This window comes from Papio anubis, chromosome 3, assembly GCF_008728515.1.
Source record: "Papio anubis isolate 15944 chromosome 3, Panubis1.0, whole genome shotgun sequence".
In the NCBI taxonomy this organism is placed as follows: domain Eukaryota; kingdom Metazoa; phylum Chordata; class Mammalia; order Primates; family Cercopithecidae; genus Papio; species Papio anubis.
The window spans coordinates 16,245,992-16,269,926 of record NC_044978.1 but is presented as its reverse complement, the minus strand read 5'-3'; the positions used below and the strand labels follow the sequence as shown (position 1 = coordinate 16,269,926).

At 37.4% G+C, this 23,935-nt stretch overlaps 1 protein-coding gene and 1 long non-coding RNA gene across 2 annotated transcripts; one reads left to right on the top strand and one right to left on the bottom strand.

The window, feature by feature from the left end:
* Positions 1-4,633: 4,633 nt before the first annotated feature.
* Positions 4,634-22,826, bottom strand: SCRG1 (stimulator of chondrogenesis 1). The gene is made up of 3 exons (XM_009207878.4): positions 22,806-22,826; positions 7,607-7,862; positions 4,634-4,867 (listed from the first exon to the last, which is right to left on the bottom strand). Exons 2-3 carry the CDS (start codon positions 7,846-7,848, stop codon positions 4,813-4,815), a joined length of 297 nt encoding a protein of 98 aa, XP_009206142.4. The 5' UTR covers positions 7,849-7,862; positions 22,806-22,826; the 3' UTR covers positions 4,634-4,812.
* LOC116274118 lies at positions 16,027-20,718 on the top strand. Its single transcript, XR_004182606.1, has 2 exons — positions 16,027-19,305; positions 20,382-20,718. It is a non-coding gene; the product is annotated as an uncharacterized LOC116274118 (long non-coding RNA).
* Positions 22,827-23,935: the final 1,109 nt, after the last annotated feature.

Here is a 23,935-nt window from a genome sequence, read left to right as displayed (position 1 = left end):
GTTACTTTTTTATTTTTTATTTTTTTGAGACGGAGTCTCGCTCTGTCGCCCAGGCTGGAGTGCAGTGGCTGGATCTCAGCTCACTGCAAGCTCCGCCTCCCGGGTTTACGCCATTCTAGTGGAGTTATTTTTTAAATGTCAAGCAAAGTTTTGCTTATAAGCTAAAACAGTGGATGCAGGAAAGCTAATATTCAGAGGAAAATTTGCTGTTTTTATACTTATATGTATATTTTTATGGGTGAATACTGCTTACTATAGAATTTATTCCTTTGAAATTATTAATTCCTTGCGTTTCTTTCTAGGTAAGAGCTGATGCTTGCTGTACAATTGAGTTTATTGTGTGTATCTTGTCCTAGTTGCATTAATAGTCTACACAATCATAGAAGTCTCAAATAATAGTGATATTAATTGCTACGAGATTATTACATATATGAATATATATTTTATATGTAGTATATATGTATTTATGTATATATACTTTAATGATATTAAATGTAGATATCAAGTCAATTTTTTAAACATTAAACCCAATGGACTTATTTGACTTGTAAACCTCTGAAAATGTAGATCACATAAACTCTTGAAAATTTACTATGGCTTTTAAAGTTCTTAGAATATATCAGGTAAGTATATTCTACACATTTTTCTCTAGATATACCACCATACAAAGATGAGCATTTTATGGTGATACCATTGCATAGAAGTAAATTTAGTATCAATTTACTTTAATTTTCTAATATCAGTTTCTCTTCAAATTTTTGAGAGAAAAGTTTAGGCTTAGACTATCAATCCAAGATTGATTTAGTAATACATGAATTTGATTTTTTTCCTTTTGGGAAAATTATTTTGAAGCCTGTCGTGCTTTACTTATAGAGAGTTTTATATTTTACAAACACCTGCTATAAAATTTTACAAAAAAAGATTTATTATGGAAATAACTTATGTATACCTTTTGATAATTATAAGTATGTTAAAGTCACAAAATGATCTGTGAATGTTCCTCCCTTGTCCTTTTTTTCCCCCAATAGATGTTGCTCATTGTTTTGGTTTCTCCATCTTCCTTCCAATTCTGTAATAATCCTTTAGGATCAGTACCTAATCCCAGCAAGCCAAAATGTTCAACAAGTCTCTATGAATTACAATGAAGAAAAGATGAATTTTAATCAAAAAGAGGTAAGCTATTTGTATGTATTACCATCAACTTTGTGCTCAGTAACGTGGGATTCACAGTAAGAACAATGATTTAGAAAGTCAAAGATAAAAATACAGAAATACTTGTTCAGTAAGCTTTTAGCATATATGAGCTATCTGAAGTGTACAATTGTGTGTCCTATCCAAGGAAAAGTTTGCATTTCTGTAAAGGAAATAATAGGTTAGTTAATGCTGTTAAACAACATAGTGGTTAAGACTCTAGATGCTAGTGTAAGACTGGCCATATTCAAAATCTGGCTCGATTGCTCATTGATAATGTAAACTTAGACAAACTACTTAATATCTTTAAACCTTAGCATTTTTGTCTATAGAACAAGGATAATATCAGTACCTATCTCATTCAGTTGCTGCAAGATGGTGTTTAGAAGAATAATAAAATTTTAATAAAGTTTAGTTGTCTTATAACTAAAATCTATTGGAAAAACTCATGCCTGTAAACCTAGCACTTTGGGAGGCCAAAGCAGGCAGATCATTTGAGGCCAGGAGTTCAAGACCAGCCTGTCCAACATGGCGAAACCTCATTTCTACTAAAAGAATACAAAAATTAGCTGAGCATTGTGGCAGGTGCCTGTAGTCCCAGCTACTCAGGAGCCTGAAGCACAAGTATCACTTGAAACTGGGAGGCAGAGGTTGTAGTGAGTCAAGATCGTGCCACTGTACTCTGGCCTGGGTGACAGAGTGAGACTCAGTCTCAAAAAATAAATAAATAAATAAATAAATAAAAATCTATTGTTTTAAAAAATGCATTGACCAAGTCAGAGAAATAGTTGTATAAGGTAAGTTGTGTGAATGTATGTTTTTACATTTATTTTGTAATATAAAGAAGGTTGTGTACTTGTATACTGCATTTATTTCTAAAAGAAGTAACTGAATTTCATATTTTCAGAAAGGAGACATTATGATGAATAATTTATAAAATTTTATTTATTAAATATTTAGCTTTTTTAGATACAATTTTTCTTACCAGGCTTTGATTGCAGTAATAAGGGAACACTTATTAAAAAGCCATTGTTGTCTCACATATGTCCTTATGCTGATGTATCATTTGTAAATGGAGACACTGGATCTTTAATGCTTTTTTCCCCATCAAGAAGAGTTCCTACCAAGCAGAAAATAAAACTGGTTTGCTGATAGTTTTTTTAATTTACCTATTCTATGCACCGTTCCAGAATAGATATGAAACTTTCATTATTGAGTTAGTCTGATTTCATGACCGGTCGATTCAGTGAAGAAAGGCCAGTCAAATCACATGCTATCTCGATAAAACAACTAATACTATCTACCTACCTACCTATCTATATTATTTTACAATTTCACTTCATGTATTTTATAGGAGGTCACACTATTCGAAAACATGTTCTGACTTGTGTTTATATAGCCTTTCTTTCTTTTTTTTTTTTTTTTTCCCCCGAGACGGAGTCTCACTCTGTTGCCCAGGCTGGAGTGCAGTGGCAAGATCTCGGCTCACTGCAAGCTCCGCCTCCCGGGTTCACGCCATTCTCCTGCCTAAGCCTCCCAAGTAGCTGGGACTACAGGCGCCGGCCACCAGGCCCAGCTAATTTTTTTTTTTTTTTTTTTGTATTTTTAGTAGAGACGGGTTTCACCATGATAGCCAGGATGGTCTTGATCTCCTGACCTCGTGATCCACCCACCTCGGCCTCCCAAAGTGCTGGGATTACAGACGTGAGCTACCGCACCCAGCCGTGTTTATATAGACTTTGACACTGAATTGTGACTACCTCAAAATTTTTTGATCCAGCCCAGTAACACTTATTTAACACAGATTAGATACCAGACACTGTTCTGGGTTTGGTCTTCTAGCCCAGTAACACTATTAAACACAGATTAGATTTCAGACAGTGTTCTGGGTGTGGTCTTCAGAAACAGATCAGGGACCTCCAAGGATGTATTTTAATGACATAATGTCACTTTTATTCACAAAATTATATCTCCCAGATTGCCTGTGTGGTATGGTGTTTCTCAAACTTTTCCCCACAATACTTTGTATAGCGCCCTATACTTCTCTGTACAGGCTTCATATTTATAAATAATTATTTGTATATAACAATCACACCTTTGTTAGAGCACAAGTTCCAAGCGGATAAGTCCATTTTATTCATTACTATATCCCAGATTTTAATAATGTCTGGCACTTAGCAGGCATTGAATACATTTTTATAACATGAAAGACTTTCTGACATTACCTCTGACGGTCAATATGAGTCACATACCTCTTAAGATATGGGGCCATAATCCAAAGCTGTCTCCTCTAACAATCAGAAAATACCTTTGAATTTGCCAGTTTTATTTACTTTTAAAATTTATGAGACTTTTAAATTCTCATCCATTATGTTTCTTTTAATGTGTGTTTTGTTATTCTCAAGCAAAAATGGACACTTTAGGAAATGTATCATGGTTTTAAGGATACATCTGTGTGTGACATATGGGCTTTGGAATTGGAAGTCTTTTGAAAATCTGCCTTGATTTTTAGCAAATATCTTAAATTTGAGTTAGCAGCTGAAAAATGGGGCTGAGAACATTTACCTTAAAGGCTTTTGTTGTCATTTTTTAAGAGAGTAAAATGAAATGTGCTTAAAGTTCTTGGTTTTTGTTTATTTGTTTGTTTGAGACAGAGTCTTACTCTGTGGTTCCATGGTAGAGTTCAGTGGCATCATCTTAGCTCACTGCAGCCTTGAATTTCTGGGCTCAAGTGATCCTCCCACCTCAGCCTCCCAAATAGCTGGGACTACAGGTGCATGCTGCCATGCTCGGCTAATTTTTAAATTTTTTTGTAAAGACAGGATCTCACTGTGTTGCCCAGGCTGGTCTCAAACTCCTAGGCTCAAGTGATCTTCCCACCTTGGCCTCCCAAAATGCTAGGATTACAGGCATTAGCCACCAGTCCCAGCCTGAAATGTACTTAAAGTTATTAGCATACATAATATTCGCTCAAATATTGTTCGCTTTTTCCTTTTCCTCCCTTTTCCTTTTTTTTTTTTTTTTTGAGACAGGGTCTTGCTCTGTCACCCAGGCTAGAGTGCAGTAGCACAATCATAGCTCACTGCAGACTCAAACTCCTAAATTCAAATGACCCTCTTGAGTAACTAGAACTACAGGTGTGGGCACCCACAACCTGCTAATTTTTAAATTTTTTTGTAAAGAGGGGGTCTCACTATATTGCCCAGGCTGGTCTCTTTTTCCTTCTTACGAGAAAATTTCTACCTCCCTTCCAAGAATCTCAACTTATACTTGGTTCTTTCAATGCATGGTTAGTAACTGTCAACTAAGGACTGAAAGTATTTTCTATCCTTGAGCCATGCCTATGGCTCTTCATCTCGGGGGCAGAACTCTCTAACTGAGTATAATGAACACCTCATAGATTACATTTCTAACCAATGCCAACAATGTCCACAGAGAAAAATTAGACTGCATTATCTTTTATTACTACTTGTTTAACACAGATTTACTTGTCTTAGACAAGTAAGAATTTATAGAATCTATGCTTTATTGCACTATATAGAAACTAAAAATGCAGTTATACTGATGTAGTGCAGTTTGTGGGAAATCAGGGATGGTGTTCTCCAGAATACATGAAGATTCTCAGTGAATGTTGCAAGGAATCACGAAAGAGATCTTTGGTCCAAAGAAGACATCTCTGAAAGAAAGTAGAGCATCAATTAAATTCACCTTAAGGCTATTAGTCAGTCTTTTCTAGGTTAAAAATAGACAGTGATTTCCAGGATTTCAATTATGATTATTCTTTTTAGGTGACTAAAATGTAAAGAGATGTGTGGGAGGACTTGCCACAGAAGCAACAAAGACCAAGAAGGTTATTGATTTGTCTACTTCCCCCCATTTGCCATTGATATCATGCTATCGTTTATCTATGAAGAAAAAGAAATATTAGGTAATTTCAAAACTTTATGGCCATGTATACAATTTCATGTCTCTTATATGGGGAGAGGCCATGAAGTTTAAATCTGCAGTTAGGAAACAGAAGATTCAACATTTCTTGTTTATTAAATAAATTTCTAGGTTTTATGGGGAAAGGAGAAATGTTACAAAGCTACTCAACTTTCCCTGGCTGAAAAGATCACATAAAGTAATATATAAAAATGCATGGAATAATACAAAATTATATACAAATGCAAGGTGATATTATAATTATGGCTTATTAGAAATATACTTAGTAGTATTTCTCTTTGATTTTCCCAAAATCAAGTACATCTACACTGCTGTTCTCATCCATTAACAGAGATAATCGCAAAATTATATTATAATATAAATGTAAGTCCATTTCAGTAAACTGTTTTCAAGTCATACAAAAAAAGCAAACATGGCATTTTAATATTATTTGGCATTTCATTTATGTAGTACAGGAAAAATTGTCACTTCATGAGATTAATTAACTCAAGTTCTTGGCATCATTGTTTAGTGCAGTGATTCTTAAACTTTACTATGCATTAGAATCACCTGGCAGGTTTGTTAAAGCATAATTGCTGGGTCCCAGCCCGGTGCGGTGGCTCACACCTGTAATCCCAGCACTTTGAGAGGCTGAGGCCGGCGAATCACGAGGTCAGGAGATCAAGACCATCCTGGCTAACACAGTGAAACCCCATCTCTACTGAAAAAATACAAAAAAAAAAAATTATCTGGGCATGGTGGCAGGCGCCTGTAGTCCCAGCTACTCGGGAAGCTGAGGCAGGAGAATGGCGTGAACCCGAGGCAGAGCTTGCAGTGAGCCGAGATCGCGCCACTGTACTCTAACCTGAGCAACAGAACGAGACTCCATCTCAAAAAAAAAAAAAAAAACAAAAAAACCCCCAAAAAACATAATTGCTGAGTCCTACCTCCAGAGTTTCGATTTAGTAAGTCTGGGGTGGAGTCCAAGGATGGATATGCAATTTTTAAAACTCAGGTGATGCTGAAGTTGCTGTTCTGGGAACCACACTTTGAGAACCAGCTGGCTTGGTAGATGAAAAATCTGTTCTGAATCAGAACACATGGGTTCTAATCTCAGTGTTGATATTAGCTAGTTATGTGGGATAGTACTGGTCATTTCAACTCTCTGCACCTTTCCTTGGTAAGATGGTTATATCTACCTTTTCTATTTCACAGATTTCTTAGAAGGATGAAAATATGATGACATCTGTTGAAAGTAATTTGAAAAAGCTAATTTCAGTATGAAATATCCAAGATCATGGGATTTGAAAGATTCTTCAATAACCAGGGGGAAATGATTTTAAAATCAAGAACTAAAAATATTTATTAATTTGTCTACCATCATTTTACACCTTTTTTGTTGTTGTTGTTGTTGAGGTTAAGTCTTGCTTTGTCACCCAGGCTGGAGTGCGATGGCATGATCTAGGCTCACTGCAACCTCCTCCTCCTGGGTTCAAGTGATTCTCCTGTCTCAGCCTACCAAGTAGCTGGGATTACAGGTGTGTGCCACCATGCCTGGCTAATTTTTTTTTTTTTGTATTTTTATAGAGACGGGGTTTCACCATGTATGCTTGTATTTTAAGTACAAAACGATAGTAAATAAATCAATAAATATTTATACTTAAAATATAAGTAGAAAATAATGGTAGATAAATTGTCTTGAACTTCTATCTAGTTCATTTCTGGTTAACTTATACATAGAACTAGAAATTTATTTTTGATCATTACTAAACTTTTCTGTTCAGTGAATTGATCCATTCATTGAGTTTTTGTTTTGTTTTGTTTTTTGAGATGGAGTTTCACTCTTGTTGCCAGGCTGGAGTGCAATGGTGTGATCTCGGCTCACTACAACCTCAGCCTTCCAGGTTCAAGTGATTCTCCTGCCTCAGCTTCCTGAGTAGCTGGGATTACAGGCACGTGCCACCACGCCCAGCTAATTTTGTATTTTTAGGAGAAACGGGGTTTCACCATGTTGGCCAGGCTGGTCTCGAACTCCTGATCTCAGGTGATCTGCCCAACTCAGCCTCCCAAAGTGCTGGGATTACAGGCATGAGCCACCGGGCCCAGCCTCACTGGGATCTGTTATCTAAAACCTTTTATTGGTTTTCAAGTTGGTTTAAGATTTCAACCTTGAGCTTAACTTCTGCTACTGGTAGATTTGTGTGTGTGTGTGGTAAAAATCAGATGGGGAGTTTAGAATTTAATAGATTGAAGTATTATTTTCTGGATTTTATTTACTTTTATTAAACTCAGCTAAATTCCCTTTGAACTTTCATTTAAATGAAAGCATTTAGTTCTTTACACAATAATGATTATTCTAGAAAAGAGCTGGGATTTGAACAGGATTTTACTAAAAGGGTTATTAATTTCAGCAAACCTATTACGAAGATGTAGCTAAAAGTTGTTCTACATACATTTCTGGGCAATACACTTTGTGATTTCATTTCCTTACTTTGGGCAGCAGAGCAGTTCACTGAAGTTGCAGTAACAGATCATCTCACATCCCTTCCCATCCCAGAAATGATCCTGGACATTGACATCAATCTCTGTCAGGTCAGCTACTCCTTCCGGAAGGTTGTGACAGTTGCGATCTTTTAGTATCTTTCTGTAGCAAGAGAGTCGATTTGTAGGCATGGCTTGAACTTCTAGCAGCAAAGTTAGCCCAATGGTGAAAACAAGTACCATCAATTTCATTTTGGCTTTTGGCCCTAAAATAGAAGAAAGACCAAAATGTGTCAATGTTTGTTTTTTAAAGATAGAATTCATCTGAATGAAGTTCTGTAGCATGCTTATAAACTCTTGGCTAGAAAGAATGGGAGTTGGCCTTTTCTACAATCCTGTTTGTGTTTCTCAAAGTGTAGTTTTATGACCATGTATGATAAAAAACCATTTGGAATATTTGTTAAAAATCAAATTCTGAGGCTTCTGGGCCAGGCACAGTGGCTCATGCCTGTAATCTCAGCATGGGAGGCTGGTGTACAGGATTGCTTGAGCCCAGGAGTTTGAGACCAGTCTGAGCAACATAGTGAGACCCTGTCTCTACAAAAAATTAAAAACTTAGCCAGGCATGCTGGCATGTGCCTGTAGTCCTGCCAGCTACTCCGGATCACTTGAGCCCAGGAGTCTGAGGCTGCAGTGAACCATGATTGTGCCACTGCTCTACTGGGGGTGGCAGAGTGAGACCTTGATACACACACACATACACACACACAGTCACACACATGCTGTAGGCAGGGAGGAAGTGTTGGTGAGAGCTGAAATCTGCATTTAAGAAGTACCCAAAGCCATATATATTTTGAACATTCAGTAGAGAACACCTGCTTTTTAAGGTGGTATAAACTCAGGCAAATTTCTAGAACAAATAACATAATTGAATACAGTGGTTCTTTACCTTACATTATCTTACATCCTAACAACATTGTCAAAGAAGCTGGGTCCCCTCCTGACAGAAACAAAAAACTCATTTATGTTGATAATGACAGATGATAGTATACACATATATTTATAGTTTGATTGTTTTTTAACTTCCAGAAGTATTTTAGTACCCATTGTTGCAAATTTTTAGTAACGTTTGGATTTTTATCCCACATAGATGACTTCATCTTAGCTGCACTTGAAAACGAAGGCTTGAATTCCTGCCTTATAATTATCTAGCCTACCATGAACCCCTACCATGATGGGGAACTCATTATTGACTAAGTCAACATATCCCATTGATACATTTCTAACATTTCCCTTATTGTAAAATATTTTTCTGTAGCTTCCACCCACCAATCCTAGTTTGAACCCTGAAGTCATACCAACAATTCTAATTTCTCTTCTAGGAGATAATTTTTCAAGTACAGGATTTGCATAGAACTATAGAATATTAAGTATCTATCCAATTAGACTTCTCTGGTTTCTATATTAGATGTGAAGAAAATGGAGACTATCGTAGTAAAGGAAAAATAGCAAAATAGTGGAGGAACCAGAATTAGAATCTAGAGCCATTCAGATTTTATCTCGTTAACAGGTGCCAAAGTATCTTTCCCTCCTTGGAAAGAGGGAAAACAGATAGAGGATATTTCTCTTTGGATATTGTACTTGGAAAGAAAACAATATTGTAGAATAGCCAGACATGGTGGCTCATACCTGTAATCCCAGCACTTTGGGAGACCGACGCCAGCAGATCACCTGAGGTCAGGAGTTCAAAACCAGCCTGCCCAACATGGCGAAACCCTGTCTCTACTAAATATACAAAAATTAGCCACGCATGGTGGCGTGCGCCTGTAATCCCAGCTACTTGAGAATGGCTTGAACCTGGGAGATGGAAGTTTCAGTGAGCCGAGATCAAGCCACTGCACTCCAGCCTGCGCGACAGAGCAAGACTCCGTCTCAGAAAAAAAGAAAAGAAAAGAAAACAGTATTGTGGAATGGAAATTTTTGGTATGAAGTTTTTAGTGATTAGGTATATTTTAAAGGTAAATCATTTTAGATAAGATCATTGATTTTTAAATAAATACATTTATTGCTTTTTTTTTTCCTCTAGATTAGAAACAAAGTATTTCTTCATACTCCTAAGTGTTTCAGATTTTCTTTGTCTCACATTCTAATTTGAGTTAGCCATTTTTGGCTTTGGCTGTATATTTCCTTAGAATTATCAATATCCAATTTAATTCCTACCTCCAAACATTAGTGAAAGAAAAGTCTAAAATGAGATCTACTTCATTTTATATATTTTCAGATTTAATGGAGCAAGACATTGTAGTGTTACAGTGCATCACAATCCAGCATATATAAATAATATCTTCCAATGGGCTTTTTATAGGTCATGGTTTAAGTGACCGAATATGATCGATCATGGAGAATTTTCTGTATGTACTTGAGAAGAATGTGTATTCTTCTGCTGCTGACCTGAATGTTCTATATATGTCTGTTAGGTCCATTTGATCTATACTGGTGTTGAAGTCCACTCTTCCTTTGTTGATTTTCTGTCTGGTTATTCTATCCATTACTAAAAGTGGAGTATTGCAGTTTCCTACTATTACTGTGTTGCTGTCTGTTTCTTATTTTAGTTCGGTCAACATTTGTTTTATATATTTATGTGCTCTGATGTTAGGTGTGTATATAATTGTTACAGCTTGCTGGTGGGTTGACCCTTTCATCATTATATTTTCTTCTTTGTCTCTTGTGACAGTTTTCTACTTATAGTCTATTTTGTCAGATATAAAATAGTCCACTCTGCTTTCTTTCAGTTACCATATGCATGGAATATCTTTTTTCATTTCTTTACTTTCAGCTTGTGTGTGTCCTTAAATGTTAAGTAAGTCACTTGCAGAAATCATATAGTTATATATTGTTTTTTTTTCTTTCAGCAACCCTAAGTCTTTTGATTGGAGAGTTTAATCCATTTACACTTAAAGTAATTATTGATAGGGAAGAATTTACTATTGCCATTTAGCTTATTGTTTCTAGTTGTCTTGTAGTTCTTTGGTGCTTTTTCCCCTGCCTTGTCTTCCTTTGTGTTTTGTTGGTTGTTGTTTTCTTCTCCTCCTTCCTCCTTCCTCCTCCCTCCTCTTCCCCCCCCCTCCTCCTCCTCCTCCTTCTTCTTCTTCTCCTTTTCCTGATACACTTTGATTCCTTTCTCTTTTGTGTAAACTGCTATAGGTATTTCCATTGTGGTTACCATGAGGCTTACATAAAATATTTTATAATTGGCCGGGCGCAGTGGCTAACACCTGTAATCCTAGCACTTTGGGAGGCCGAGGCAGGCGGATCACGAGGTCAGGAGATTGAGAACATCCTGGCTAACACGGTGAAACCCCTTCTCTACTAAAAATACAAAAATTAGCTGGGTGTGGTGGCGGGCGCCTGTAGCCCCAGCTACTGGGGAAGCTGAGGCAGGAGAATCGCTTGAACCCAGGAGGTAGAGGTTGTAGTTAGCTGAGATCAGCGCCACTGCGCTCCAGCCTGGGTGACAGAGAGAGACTCCATCTCAAAAAAAAAAAAAAAAAAATTATAATTATAAGTCTGTTTTGAGGTGATAACAACTTAACTTCAATCACATACAAAAACTCTACTCTTTTAATTCTCTCTCACCACACTATGTTATTGATGTCACAATTTACATCTATTTATATTGGGTATCCACAAACATATTTTAAATTATAGTTATTTTAATACTTTTGTCTTTTAACTTTTATGCTAGAATTAAATGGAAACCATTTTAGTAATATAGTAGTCAGTATGTGTATATACACTTATCTTTATCAATGAGTTTCATATTTTCTTATGCTATTTTGTTGCATTTAACAATAAAGATGTATAGAGTATTTCCTATAATTAAAAGGAAACCTTTTTCTTCTATTATGGTCTTTCTATATGTTGCTCTCTCTACCAGGAATGTTCTTTTTTTGGCTGTTTTGACTTTTAGGTCTCAGTTTAAATGTCATTCCTTCCACGGCCTTTCAATCTAAGGTAGTTTCAACCTTATTCTTTCATAGTGCCCTTTTCTTTTCCTTAAGATATTTATCACAATTTAAATTATATATTTGTGAATTTACTCATTTTATGTCTGTCATTCTCATTAGACCAAAGGCTCCACGACAACAATTTATTTTGTTCATTACCATACACCAGTGGCTAATACAATGCTTGGCGCATACTTGAAAATGAATGCTTTTCCAAAAACATATTTTTTATTCTAGGCAAGAGCCTACAGAGATTTTATGTTGTCTAAAAGAATATGTGGACTTCTTAGAACTAACCTAAGGCCTTCCTTTCACTTTGTCTCCACATCTATCATTCATTCCTGTTCAGCTAGCCAGGCAGTCAAGCCACTCATCTCTTTAATCCTATGTATGTGTCTCTGCCTTGTTGTTCCTTCTCACCCCTTCCCTTGGTATTAATTTCTGACCAAAGCATCCATGAAGGACAAACCTCACACTCATATCTTCTAAGAATCCTTCCCTGATTCCAGACAATACTACTCTCATAGCTCCTTTGCTCTATGTTCCCAAAGCACTTACGTATAATCTGTCCTACAAGAACTGTGAATTTGAGTAAATAATGCCTTGTCATTGTCGACATTTTTATAAGCTGGTTAACCATTTGGAGAACATGACTACAATTGAATATGGGGAGTGGGAAATTCAGAAAGCTGATTAATTATTTAGTGAATTGGTTATTATGTGAATTTACCTATAGCCAAGAAGGAAGATTGGGAACAATCATAAAGGGCCTAGAAGATATGTAAAGAGTTCAGATTGTATTGGGTATATTAAGAAGCCATTGGAAGATTTTGAGAGAACAGTAGCATGATCTGATTTATGCCTTTTTAAAAAAATCCCTGGCTGGTCTGTGAAGATGTATTGTGGTGGGACAAGATTGGAAATAGAAGAAAAGAGACTTTTGGTGAGAACCGATGGGAGATATGAGGCAAGAGGGAAAGAATCAAGGATGATTCTTGGGTTTTTGGCTTGAATGGTGTTGCCATTTGTTCAACTGAGGAAGAATTGGAAGGAGCCAATTTTGGCAGGAATCCAGGAATGAGTTTTTAGACAAGTTAGGTTTGAGATGCCTATTAGATATCCAAGTGAAGATGTTGAATAGGCAGTTGAATGTGAGTCTAAAGATCAGGGCTGGAAATACAAATTTGAGTGCAATCAGGATATTTATTGATAGTATCTATAGCTATGGGTCTGGCAGGGCAGTAAGGGTAGACCCAGAAGAGATGAGGCAAAGGGCTGAGGCTAGGGAAATTCAATATTCAGAGGACTGGAAGAAGAGATGCTAACATCAAGTCAGCAAGTATTGTAACTTCTACTTCTTTTGTATTGAAGAAGAGTGTCTGCTTCAATGCTGAGCTCACAGTAAGTGTTCAAAAAATTTCCTTCAGTGAAATGAACAAATAAATTTCTGGAAAAATAAGTAGGTAAATTGTCATACCACATACCTCTTCTATTTTCATGCCAGAGCATAAAATTGTTTTTTTGTTTGTTTGTTTGTTTTTTGTTTTTTTTGCCGCAGTCTCAGTCACATACTACAATGGAAAGTTCCACACCTGGCAAGTACCTACTGGTAGTTGTGTGTGTGAGTGTGTGTATGTGTGTGTGTGTGTGAGAACGCATTATACATTACATGTTTTGGCCAGGCACAATGGCTCACGTCTGTAATCCCAGCACTTTGGGAGGCAGAGGTGGGCAGATAACGAGGTCAAGAGATTGAGACCATCTTCGCCAACATGGTAAAACCTCGACTCTACTAAAAATACAAATATTAGCTGGGAGTGGTGTCGTGCGCCTGTAGTCCCAGCTACTCAGGAGGCTGAGGCAGGAGAATCACTTGAACCGCAAAGGCAGAGGTTGCAGTGAGCTGAGATTGCACCACTGCACTCCAGCCTGGGTGACGGAGCCAGACTCCGTCTCAAATAAATAAAATAAAGTAAACTACATGTTTTAAATGCAGAATTCTGTTCTTCCTGTACTTAAGTACAGATAAATAGCTTTAACTATTATTTAGCAAATGGAAAAATTTCTGACCCAGTGTGTTCCTGGGATACATTGGTGGTTGTTTTCATTAGAGGACACGAAACTTAATCCTTGGCAATCCATCAAAAGCATATATGTTCAAGTGGTAACAAGAGTGAAATGATTTTGGCCAATTTGAAGCAAATTGGTCTTTTTTTTCTTTTTCGGTTGAGGTACATGTACTTAAAATTCCTCCTGGAGTACACTCAAATTACAAAAGAAAACAAAGTTACATACTAAAAATTAGAAGGAGTGAGCAAGAGAAGCTTAGGTAGTTATCCATTGTTTTCATAAATTCGATTTTATGTAATTAACATGGTTCCAAATGTATGATACCATTTATATCCTAATAGTGTTGTAAGTTTTAATAGATCATTGCAGAGGATACAGGATTATGAGCAAGACATTTCCAACTAAACAATAAATCATTGCTACCATCCTTTGGTAGGGAATTGCAAATTTTGGGCATTCAGCACAAGCAAGCTTTTGAATGGCTGGAGTTAAATGCAGACTTAAAAAGAAAAATTATCTCATTTAATTGCCAAAACTAACAGGACCATGTAGTTTAAGTGTTCAGACATTTATGGTGCAAATGCTCATACAGGCAGCTGATGTCAGTTCTGGGAACTGGTATTAAGAGCAGTGGCGTGAAACAGAGTTGATGAATTAGACAGAAAAGACAGTCCATTTTCGGACTGCTTTCAAAAAAGCAGCAAGAGAGAAGCAAAGCTGCAAAAGCAAATGAAAACTCCAGCCCAGAACTTGACATTTGAAATATCAAAATTATAGTTGGGAGAGATTAAAATTGCTGCCCAGTCTGTGATGTTTTCCATTCATCTTTCTTGGAGGATGAAAATCACTGTTTTTTTTTAAGTTCTCTTTTTTTCTTATTAACTGCCTTAGAAGACGTTTTTGTTAGAATGACTGAGTCCTTAGTAAATGTTTTTGTTAGAAGAACTGAGTCCTGAAGTGAAATTTCCCAAAATATGTGTTAAAGAACAGAAGTAGTATTAAACAGTGAATAAGCTGCTTAAAGATCCTTAAAACAGACATATCATCTTAAATATCTAAGATAACTTCATCCATAGAAAAACATAATCCACATCCTCCCGAAAAGTGATCAGGCTCTTAGAGCATGCCAGAAGATGATATTAATATTCAGTCTTGCATCATTCTCCTTCTTTTCCTGGACACAGTAAATCATCATCACTGGAGAAAGGGACCAGCATTTGGGAGAGCTTTTCAAAGCCTGTGTAACTAAGTTAAGGAATTTTAAAGAGGAATTTTTCTAAGTCTCAGAGGGAAAAAGTGTTCTCTTTATATTAGCAGTACAGACACTGTTGTGTTCCAAGAGTGGACACCAAGGATGAATTCAATGAATTCCCTCTTTGTGTCCCACATTTGTACCAGTTTCTTTTCAGGAATCAGGATTTTTAAAAGCAAAAAACATTGGCTTTCTTAGATGTTGCAGTTAACTTCATGTAGTATAGGTAATACAGCTGCTGCATTTAAAACAATCTTATATACTTCATCATCCTCACATAGTTCTGAGGACTGGGATAAGTCCTGTTGTGTGGGACAACATTCAGAGTGAATTTGGGCATTCAATAAATGACAGTGAAGAATCTGCCTCTTTTTAAACCTATAATGAAATGACATTCCTCGTCAAGAAATATACATTTTCTGTTCTCTTTTAATCTGATTATTTGCCTTTCTACTAGGAAGCATCATATTTTTCAAAGTGCCTGCACCATCTCCTCAGAGGATCTCTGTCTTTTTCTTCTGACTCAACACATACATACATTTCTGCTCTAATCTATAGTAATAGTTTGGAGTAAAACAACTGACATTTTTTTTAAAGAAAAAATTACATACCTTTTTCTTCTTTCCTTTTGGTCTTCTTGGCAGAGGATGCTTCTTAAATGCTCACACTCACTGGGTGAGTTTGAGCAAAAGGAGAAGAGAGGAGGTGCTGGAAGGAGCTTCTTTACAAATGAACCTTTGTCTGCCTTGTCTCTGGCCTGGGATCGACAGACTCGCTGCTTCAGCCAGGACTGCGGGGAGGAGGGGAGTGGAAGATGAGGAGGCTGCAAGAACTGCTTCCTTTGGAAGTGTTCATTTCGTTCCAAACCAGGCGAGAATGAACTGAACAGCTTCTTTACACAGGGAAATAACTAGTCTATACAAGAACCTCAGGGAGGCAGACTCTGGTAGCAATAAAACATAAAACCTGAGGTATTTTTAAAAGAACACAGAGTGATTTTTCCCTTAAGAAAAGTGTGTGTGTGTGTGTGTGTGTGTGTGTCTGCGTGTGTGAGAGAGAGAGAGAGAAAGAGAGAGAAGAGGAAAGTAGGGAATGGCTAGCTGTGCACCTCTTCCCTTTCCACAGTTTTCCTAGCCATCTAGATATCTTACAAATTTTTGGTAGAAGATATGTTCCAATTCACATTCCACCCCTTCCATTTCTCACCCAAAGAGTCATTACGAGTCAATGGTAAGCTAAAATGATGACTAAAAAAGAAATGTATTCTGTGTCTTAGAAATAAAGGCACAAAATAAATTTTATTCTGTTTTCAGCAAACTATACTGGAATTCTAACATCTGTTAACTGTCTTTTAGGTTTTTAAAAAATTCGATTAGGAGTGGTGTTCTGGGAATTAGAGAGATTATATTGTAATGGAGTTAGAATTATCTAGACAGACAATTGAGGAAAGGGCATTCCAGGTTGAATTACAAAGGCATGAAGGTGAAAGAGAGGGTGACGCCTTTGGAGATTATAGGTAGTTTCATTTGGCTAAAACTCAAAGATGGTAGGAGATGAAATTTGAGAGATAAGCAGCAGCAAATTGGTGAAGTACCTCATATGCCATGCTAAAAAAAAATTGGATTTTATCCTGAAGATGAATGGAAAGATGATGAAAACATATTAAAAAGGATGAAAAGCCTGACTGCAGTGTGAAACAAGGATGGTTTCCCGGGAGGAAAGGAGACTAAAGACAGAGAATACCGGCTGTTGCTGTAGTCCAGAAGAGAAGATAGGAAGGAAAACTGAAAAGACTTGATGATCAATTAAGTGTTTATGTTTAGCATAGAGATAGGAAACTTTATTAACTTTCAAAGGCTTGGGTCTTTGGACGATGGTGCTGTTAATCATCTAGAAAAAGAATATAAAAGGAAGAGCTGTTATTCATCTAGGAAAAAGAATACAAAAGTTTTGGCTGGAGGAGTGGGAAAATAGAAATGAGTTAGTTGGTGAATGTTGAGTTTAAGGAACCCTAAATACAATTGAGAATGTTTAGTAGGCAATTGATTAAATAGACCTGGAGCTTAGGAAAAAGCCTGGTCTAGAGAATTAGTTCATGAACCAATCAACTCAATATCAAATAATCTCAACTAAATAACTAATAGAGTTATTTAACTAAATGATAGCTGAAGTCATGGTTGTACCACTAAGAACTTACTGTGGTCTTACTGTGTGCCAGGCATTTCACACATCTGAACTCGTTCACTCTCCTTCCAACCCTATGAAGTAGGTACTATTATTAGTCCCATTTTATAAATGGGGGGAACATCAGAGATGCCAGGTAACCTGCCCCAAATCACACACACAGCCAGAAAATGGCAAGACCCTGGCAGTGTATTTCTAGTGTCTTTGTTTCCTACCATTATGCTGTACTGCCCCTTAGAATAGATTATAGAGTTCATGATAGGACTGAGAGCAGAATCATTTAAGGATTGGGTTGAGAACTGGGAAGGAAACTGACAAGAGGTAGGCAAAGAAGTAGGGGAAAAATTAGGAGAGTGTCATCATGGAAGTTAAAGGAAGAGTATTTCAAGAGAATGGAGGTGAGTGGAAGGCTGCTGATGACAGCAGTGTTGGAAGAACCACACATGCACACCCTGATATGAAGGTAGGCAGAGCAAAGTGAAGGTCAATACAACCAGAAGCAGTTCCAGCCCTGACAGAGGTCAAATCTCTGCTTGGTCTCTATTTCACTGAAGCTGGAGCAAGTGGCATGGACTTCAGGAAGGGAGATGAGAGGTGTGTGTGCAATGGACTGCACATTTCCTTTGCATATTTATAGTCTGCTATGAGTCTTACTAAATAAAGATGATGCCATACACAGATGGAGTTAATTTGTTTGCATGATTTAAATGTATAGAAATATGTGAATATGAGGAGGAAAATGGAAACTAGCCTTTATTCCACTTTAAGAGCTATCCGTCCTGTTTACCTCAGGTAGATCTAAACCAGAGGTATGGTGCCAAGGCAAATCAACATTCCCTGTAGATGGATCCTCTCTTTACTCTGTTTTACTCTTATTTCCCTGTGTGTCTAATTCTGTCTAAATTTCCCTTATTGTGTTGCTCATTTTTTCTCCTTGTTTCTGAATTCATAGCTGCTCAAAATAGTTGATTCATTTTTATATTCAGCAACACTGAGATCCATACAATATGCTTGGCGTTGTGCTTATGAATGCTGGCTGTAAGTGGCACACAGCAGCTCTTGGTAATTATCTAATTGTCTCTGGATCATGTTCTGAGCCACTTAGGAAAGTTTTCCCCTAAGAAGCACATTTCGACCCTGGCCTCCAAATCCCTTGTGTTTTCAAACATGTGTTTATTACTAGCTGGACTTCCTATCATTTCTAGGAAGAATTATTAAACATTATCGAACTTATAATTGCTTGTCATTCATCCTGATGTCCATTACATGGAGTTGTCCATTTGAGAAGGAGTTTAATTGCAAACCAAGGCCCGCAATCACAGAGTCTGCCTTTGTGGCTTTTAATTTGTGGCCCAAATCTGAAACCACTCTTAGTTTTCCTGTACGTGGAGCCTTAAGGCCTTGTTGTTTTCTTTCCTGATGGGCTGTTACTCAGACCTCTTATCGAACCCACTTTATGTAGCTTTGAAGACCACCCTGTTTCTTTGAGACGGCCTCAGGAGCCTCCCAAAGTAAACCTTTTATGTGACATAGAGCTTCTATTTTGAGTAAAACCATACAAATGTAGTGTACACATTTCCAGAAAATAAGTCCAGCTATGTATTTTTATGTGATGATGATGACGATGGTGGTGAGGTTGATGATGATAATGATGATGTGTGTGTTTATTTCTAAAGGTATATGTTGTCACTCTTAGGTGCAATCAGGTTTGTTAGAAATAGAAAATCCTCACAAATTAGTGATAAGACCGATTCATGAGTAGAGAAACATTTTATACAGAATTTAAGCAATTACATTCAAAGTACTGAAATTAAATTTGTAAAGGGATCTAATTAGTATTTAAAAAAAAAAAAAACCTCCCAAAATTGAAAAATAAAGAAAAACACCAAAAACAGCCAAATCCTTCCAATCAGATGAAGTCTCAAGAGATGTCTCAGATACAAATAATTCCAAATATCAGACATCTTAAGCTTGTGAGAAAAAAAAAAGGAACGTGCGTTAGTTCTTCCTCTGATGTCCACCTGGGAACTCATGCATTTGCCCTAATTTAGAATCTGCTGCTCCTCTGTTCCATGATTGACCCCTTTCTCTCATTTCCCTCAGGCTTGACTCCTTCTGGGCTCACCAAGGCTGGCAGTATGGGGAGAAGCAGCAGCTGGTTTCAGCCTTCACAGCTCACATCTTCCCAGGACAGAGGTAGGACTTGTTTTATGTGAGTATCTTTGACAAAAGGGGCCTCAAAATAATTGCACTTATTGAAAACTAACTGACAATATGCTTGTGGAAATAGTGATGAACTGAAGACAAAATTACCTCTTAAAACTACCTTTAAAATCTTTCATCAGTTAAAAAGAAACAAGCTATTTTACTAACTTAACTATGTTTGAACTCAGTAAAAGAGTTTCCTCTTCGATTAAAACTATTTAAAGTTTCCCTTAAGATATCCACTGAACCTGGGACGTTTATGCTTAGAATGGTTTTTGCAAGTGGGTTGAACAACATAACCTCTATTACCCAAACTTAGCTTTGTGTTGCTGAAGTGAGACTCAGGAAAACAGATTCTACTGAGGAATCATTAGTGAGGCCCTTGAAGAGACAGCAGAATCACCAGATAGCTGTTGTGTAAGAGGATGAGCTGATGCTACCTCCCCTGCAGGGAGAGAAATGCTTCCATGAGGCATTCATATTGGAATGCAGTTTCGATGGTATGATGTCCTTGGGAATGGCTAGGATTCCCAGATGGGCAACCCTGGCTATAATGGGGATAGCCAGGAGAGTCTTATTAGTCAGAATATCAAACACAAGCTCTCTTTCACCTGGGCATAGAAAGTAAGGCAGCCCCCTTCCCCTGCGCCGCCCCGGGAGTGCTGGGCTTTTTAACAGAATTGATACACAGAGATTGTAAGGTTACTCATGTAACCATGAGTACCATGATTTTAAATACTGCAGAAATAAAGTCAGAAAAATGAACATCAGGAGAGACCTGTGTCCAAGAAAACTATCCACTTTTAGGAGCCCATGGAATAGTTAGAATGAATGGTAATGTTAATATGAAAATAAACTTTGGCAGGAAAAGAGGCCAAGAAGGAAAGGAACATGAAAATAACCTTTTTAGTTTCCTGGCAGTCTCTGAGGGGCATTGGACTGGTCCATGGAATCACAGCCCAGAGTCCAGCAATAATTTTATGATTTGTTGGAGGCAACCTACTCACTTACCAAACCTAGAAAGATGGAAAGATTGACTAAGTGTGTCAACGTGTATTCTTTTGTAGGTCCTGAGTTATTGCCCTAATCTTCTCGAAGTTGTTTCACAGAGACAAGCATCTGGTGAGTTCATAATGTTAATGATAATAGCAATGATACTAGTAATAATAATGCTATTAACTGCATTGCCAAGTGTACTAAACATTTTACAAATGTTGTCTTATTTAGTACACGCAACTTACTTACATGAGGTAGTTTCCAGACGGGGGAACTGGGGTTCAAAAAAATTAAGCACTTGGCCAAGATCACACAGTTGATAAGTAGTGGTGCACAAACTGGAAACCAAGACAAAACTGTGCTCTTAGCCTGCTGCCACAATAAATGGTAAAAAAAAAAAAAAAAAAATAGAATGAGAAATTAGAGAACCTAAAATAACAGTACCTTTTTAAAAAATAGTAGCCCATAATTTGAGTGTGCATGAATCACACCTGCTCTCTGTGAGCCACAGAGTCCTCTCTCTTTTACTGTTTCCACCATCCATCTTCTGTTCATATTTGACTTGAAACAGTTCTTACGTGGACAGTCAGAAACTTAAATCAGCTGAATGGTGTTTTCTACAAAGTCAGATATGGAAAGTTGCCAAAATATCAGTCCTTGGGACAGAGGTTTTAAGTGACTATAATTCTAGGAGTAAAACCAGTCACTCAGTAAATATTTGTTAAATGAATGAATGAGTCAATGAATAAATGAGTGAGGGTGTTAGGTTCTTAGGAGAGGAGAGGTTCTTAGGAAGTAATCATTCATAATTATTTATTGTGTGTCTGCTGTGTACCATGAATGATGTTGCAGTGTCGCTGAAGGCGAAGTTCAGCAACTGATCACCACTCCTTCCTCAAGGTCCTCTCCAAAGCACAAGCTACTTGGCCAGCCTGGCTACTGAGTCCTACTGTAAACCCTCAGTCTTCTCCCTTGTAAAATAAGGGGTTTAATTGTTTGTTTTTATTGCTCCTTCTACTTATCATTTTTCTATGAGTATATGCTTCTAAATATCATTTTTAAACAAACATTTTTATTTTAGAATAGTTTTTGGTTTACAGAAAAATTGTTAGCTTAATACAGAAACTTCCTGTATACCCTATACCCAGTTTCCTCTATTATTTAACTCTTACATTAGTGTGGTCCATTTTTTATAATTAATAAATCTACATCAATACATTATTATTAACTAAAGTTCATGCTTTATTTATTTTTAGTTAGTTTTTACCTTTTTCTGTTGCAGGATCCCCTGCCCAGAACACCACATTACATTTAGTTGTAGTGTCTCTTCAGGCTCCTCAGTGTCTCCGAAATTCCCTGTTTTTGATGACTTTGATTGTTTTGAGGAATACTGGTGAAGTATTTTGTAGAATGTCTCTCAACTTAGATCTTTCTAATATTGGTCTTATGATTAAACTTGCGTTATGTGTTTGTAGAAAGAGGACCACAAAGTTAAAGTGCCGTTTCCATCACGTCATATCACACATGAACAAAAAAGTCAGGAACATGACTTAATCACTATTGATTTAACTTCAATCACCTGGCTCAAGTCGTTTTCGTTATGTGGCTCCACTGCACATTTACTCTTTTTCTCCCCCTTTCCATAGTACACTCTATGGAGGGAAGTCCCTATGCATGGTCCATATGTAAGGAGTGGGGAGTTATACTCTACCCCTTTGAGGGCAGAGTAACTATATAAATTTTTGGGAATTTTTCTTCACATGAAATTTGTCCATTGTTGCTTATTTATTTACTTGTATTAGGATGAACTCATGTATGTTTATTCTATACTTTGGACTATTTTATTCTTTGGATTAAAATATTCCTTGCTCAAACTGTCCCAGCTTTTGCCTTTAGGGGCTCCTTTCGTTGCCTCTTGTGTCTCTATGGCATGCCCCATCAAGGTCGTGGTTTTTGTTTTTGAGTACTTTCTTCCTTTCTGGCGCTAAAAGATTGCTCCAGGCTCATCTTGTGTATTTCCTGTCCCAGTACTATAATCAGCCATTTCTCCAAGGAGCCCTAGTTCCTTTCATTGAAGAATAAATTAGAAACCAAGATCTGGGAGGTAGGTGTGCTCATTTGTACTGGTGTGTCATAGCTTCTCATTCCTCTCAGCTGACAGAGCAAGGAAATATACTGTGTATACCAACCTGTGTAAATACACATATCTATAAATATTGCTATGCATAACCGTCTGTATCTATTATAACCTAAACATGAGTTTATACTGATAGCTCCAACTCTAATCCATTACTACATGAATCATTTGAGCCTCCTCCTCTTGCTCATCTGTAACCTCCTGCTCCAGCAGTGGGAACCTAACTCCTACCATCAGCCACTTATTTAATCATTCATTTCCAGTATACACATATAGCAGCATCAGAATTGTTAACACATACCTCATGGTAAACAATTTTATCAACTGGAATACAGTGTTTATATACAGCGTCTTTTACCTTTAGTTTGATAGACTCCACTCATTTCCAGAGTTACATAGGTCTGCAACTTCCCCCTCACTACACCTTTCAGTGAGCTTGTTTCATACATGAGTAATAAAGTTAGATTGTTTTGTCACATTCTGTTTTCATCCTGGGATTGTCCAACCTCCTAAATAATTGTTCATAATTTGCATGCATTAAGGTTCAGTCTTTGTGCTGAAAAGGTCTATGGGTTTTGACAAGTGCATAGTTTCTTGTACATACCATTATATTATGACACAGAATAGTCTCTCTGCCCTAAAATACCTCCTGTGCTTTACCTATTCAAACCTCCCCTCCCTCCTACCCTGAACTCCTGGTAGCCATTGATCTTTTAACCGTCTCTATAGTTTTACCCCTTCTAGAATGTCATATAATTGGAATCATGTAGTATGTAGCCATTACATACTGGCTTTTTTCACTTAGCAATATACATTTAAGATTCATCTATGTATTTTCATGGCTTGATAATTTATTTTTATCACTGAATAATATTCCATTGTATTGATATACTAGTTTGTTTACACTTTCACTTGTTGGAGGACATCTTGGTTGCTTACAGTTTTTGGAAATTAAGAACAGAAGTGCGCTCTGGGCATGGAGGCTCATGCCTGTAATCTCAGCACTTTGGGAGAATGAGATGGGCGGATCATCTGAGGTCAGGAGTTTGAGACCAGCCTGGCCAACATAGTGAAACCCTGTCTCTACTAAAAATACAAAAATTAGCCAGGCATGGTGGTACATGCCTGTGACCCCAGCTTCTCAGGACGCTGAGACAGGAGAATTGTTTGAACCTGGGAGGTGGAGGTTGCAGTGAGCTGAGATCGTGCCACTGTACTCCAGCCTGGGCGACAGAGCGAGATCCATCTCAAAAAAAAGAATAGAGGTGCTGGGGCTGGACACAGTGGTTCACACTTGTAATCCCAGCACTTTAGGAGGCCGAGGTGGGCAGGTCACCTGAGGTCAGGAGATTGAGACCAGCCTGACCAACATGGTGAAACCCCATCTCTACTAAAAATACAAAAAAAAAAAAAAAAAAATTAACCGGGCATGTTGGCAGGCACCCTGTAGTCCCAGCTACTGGAGAGGCTGAGAAAGGAGAATCACTT

What these genes read in the sequence shown, in the direction of transcription:
- SCRG1 (XM_009207878.4), bottom strand. Translation starts at nt 7,848, where the DNA reads ATGAAATTGATGGTACTTGTTTTCACCATTGGGCTAACTTTGCTGCTA. An exon ending in GAACTGCTCTGCTGCCCAAA is followed by an intron (nt 4,868 to 7,606) that starts GTAAGGAAATGA and finishes ACTTTCTTTCAG; the next exon opens with AGATGTCTTCTTTGGACCAA.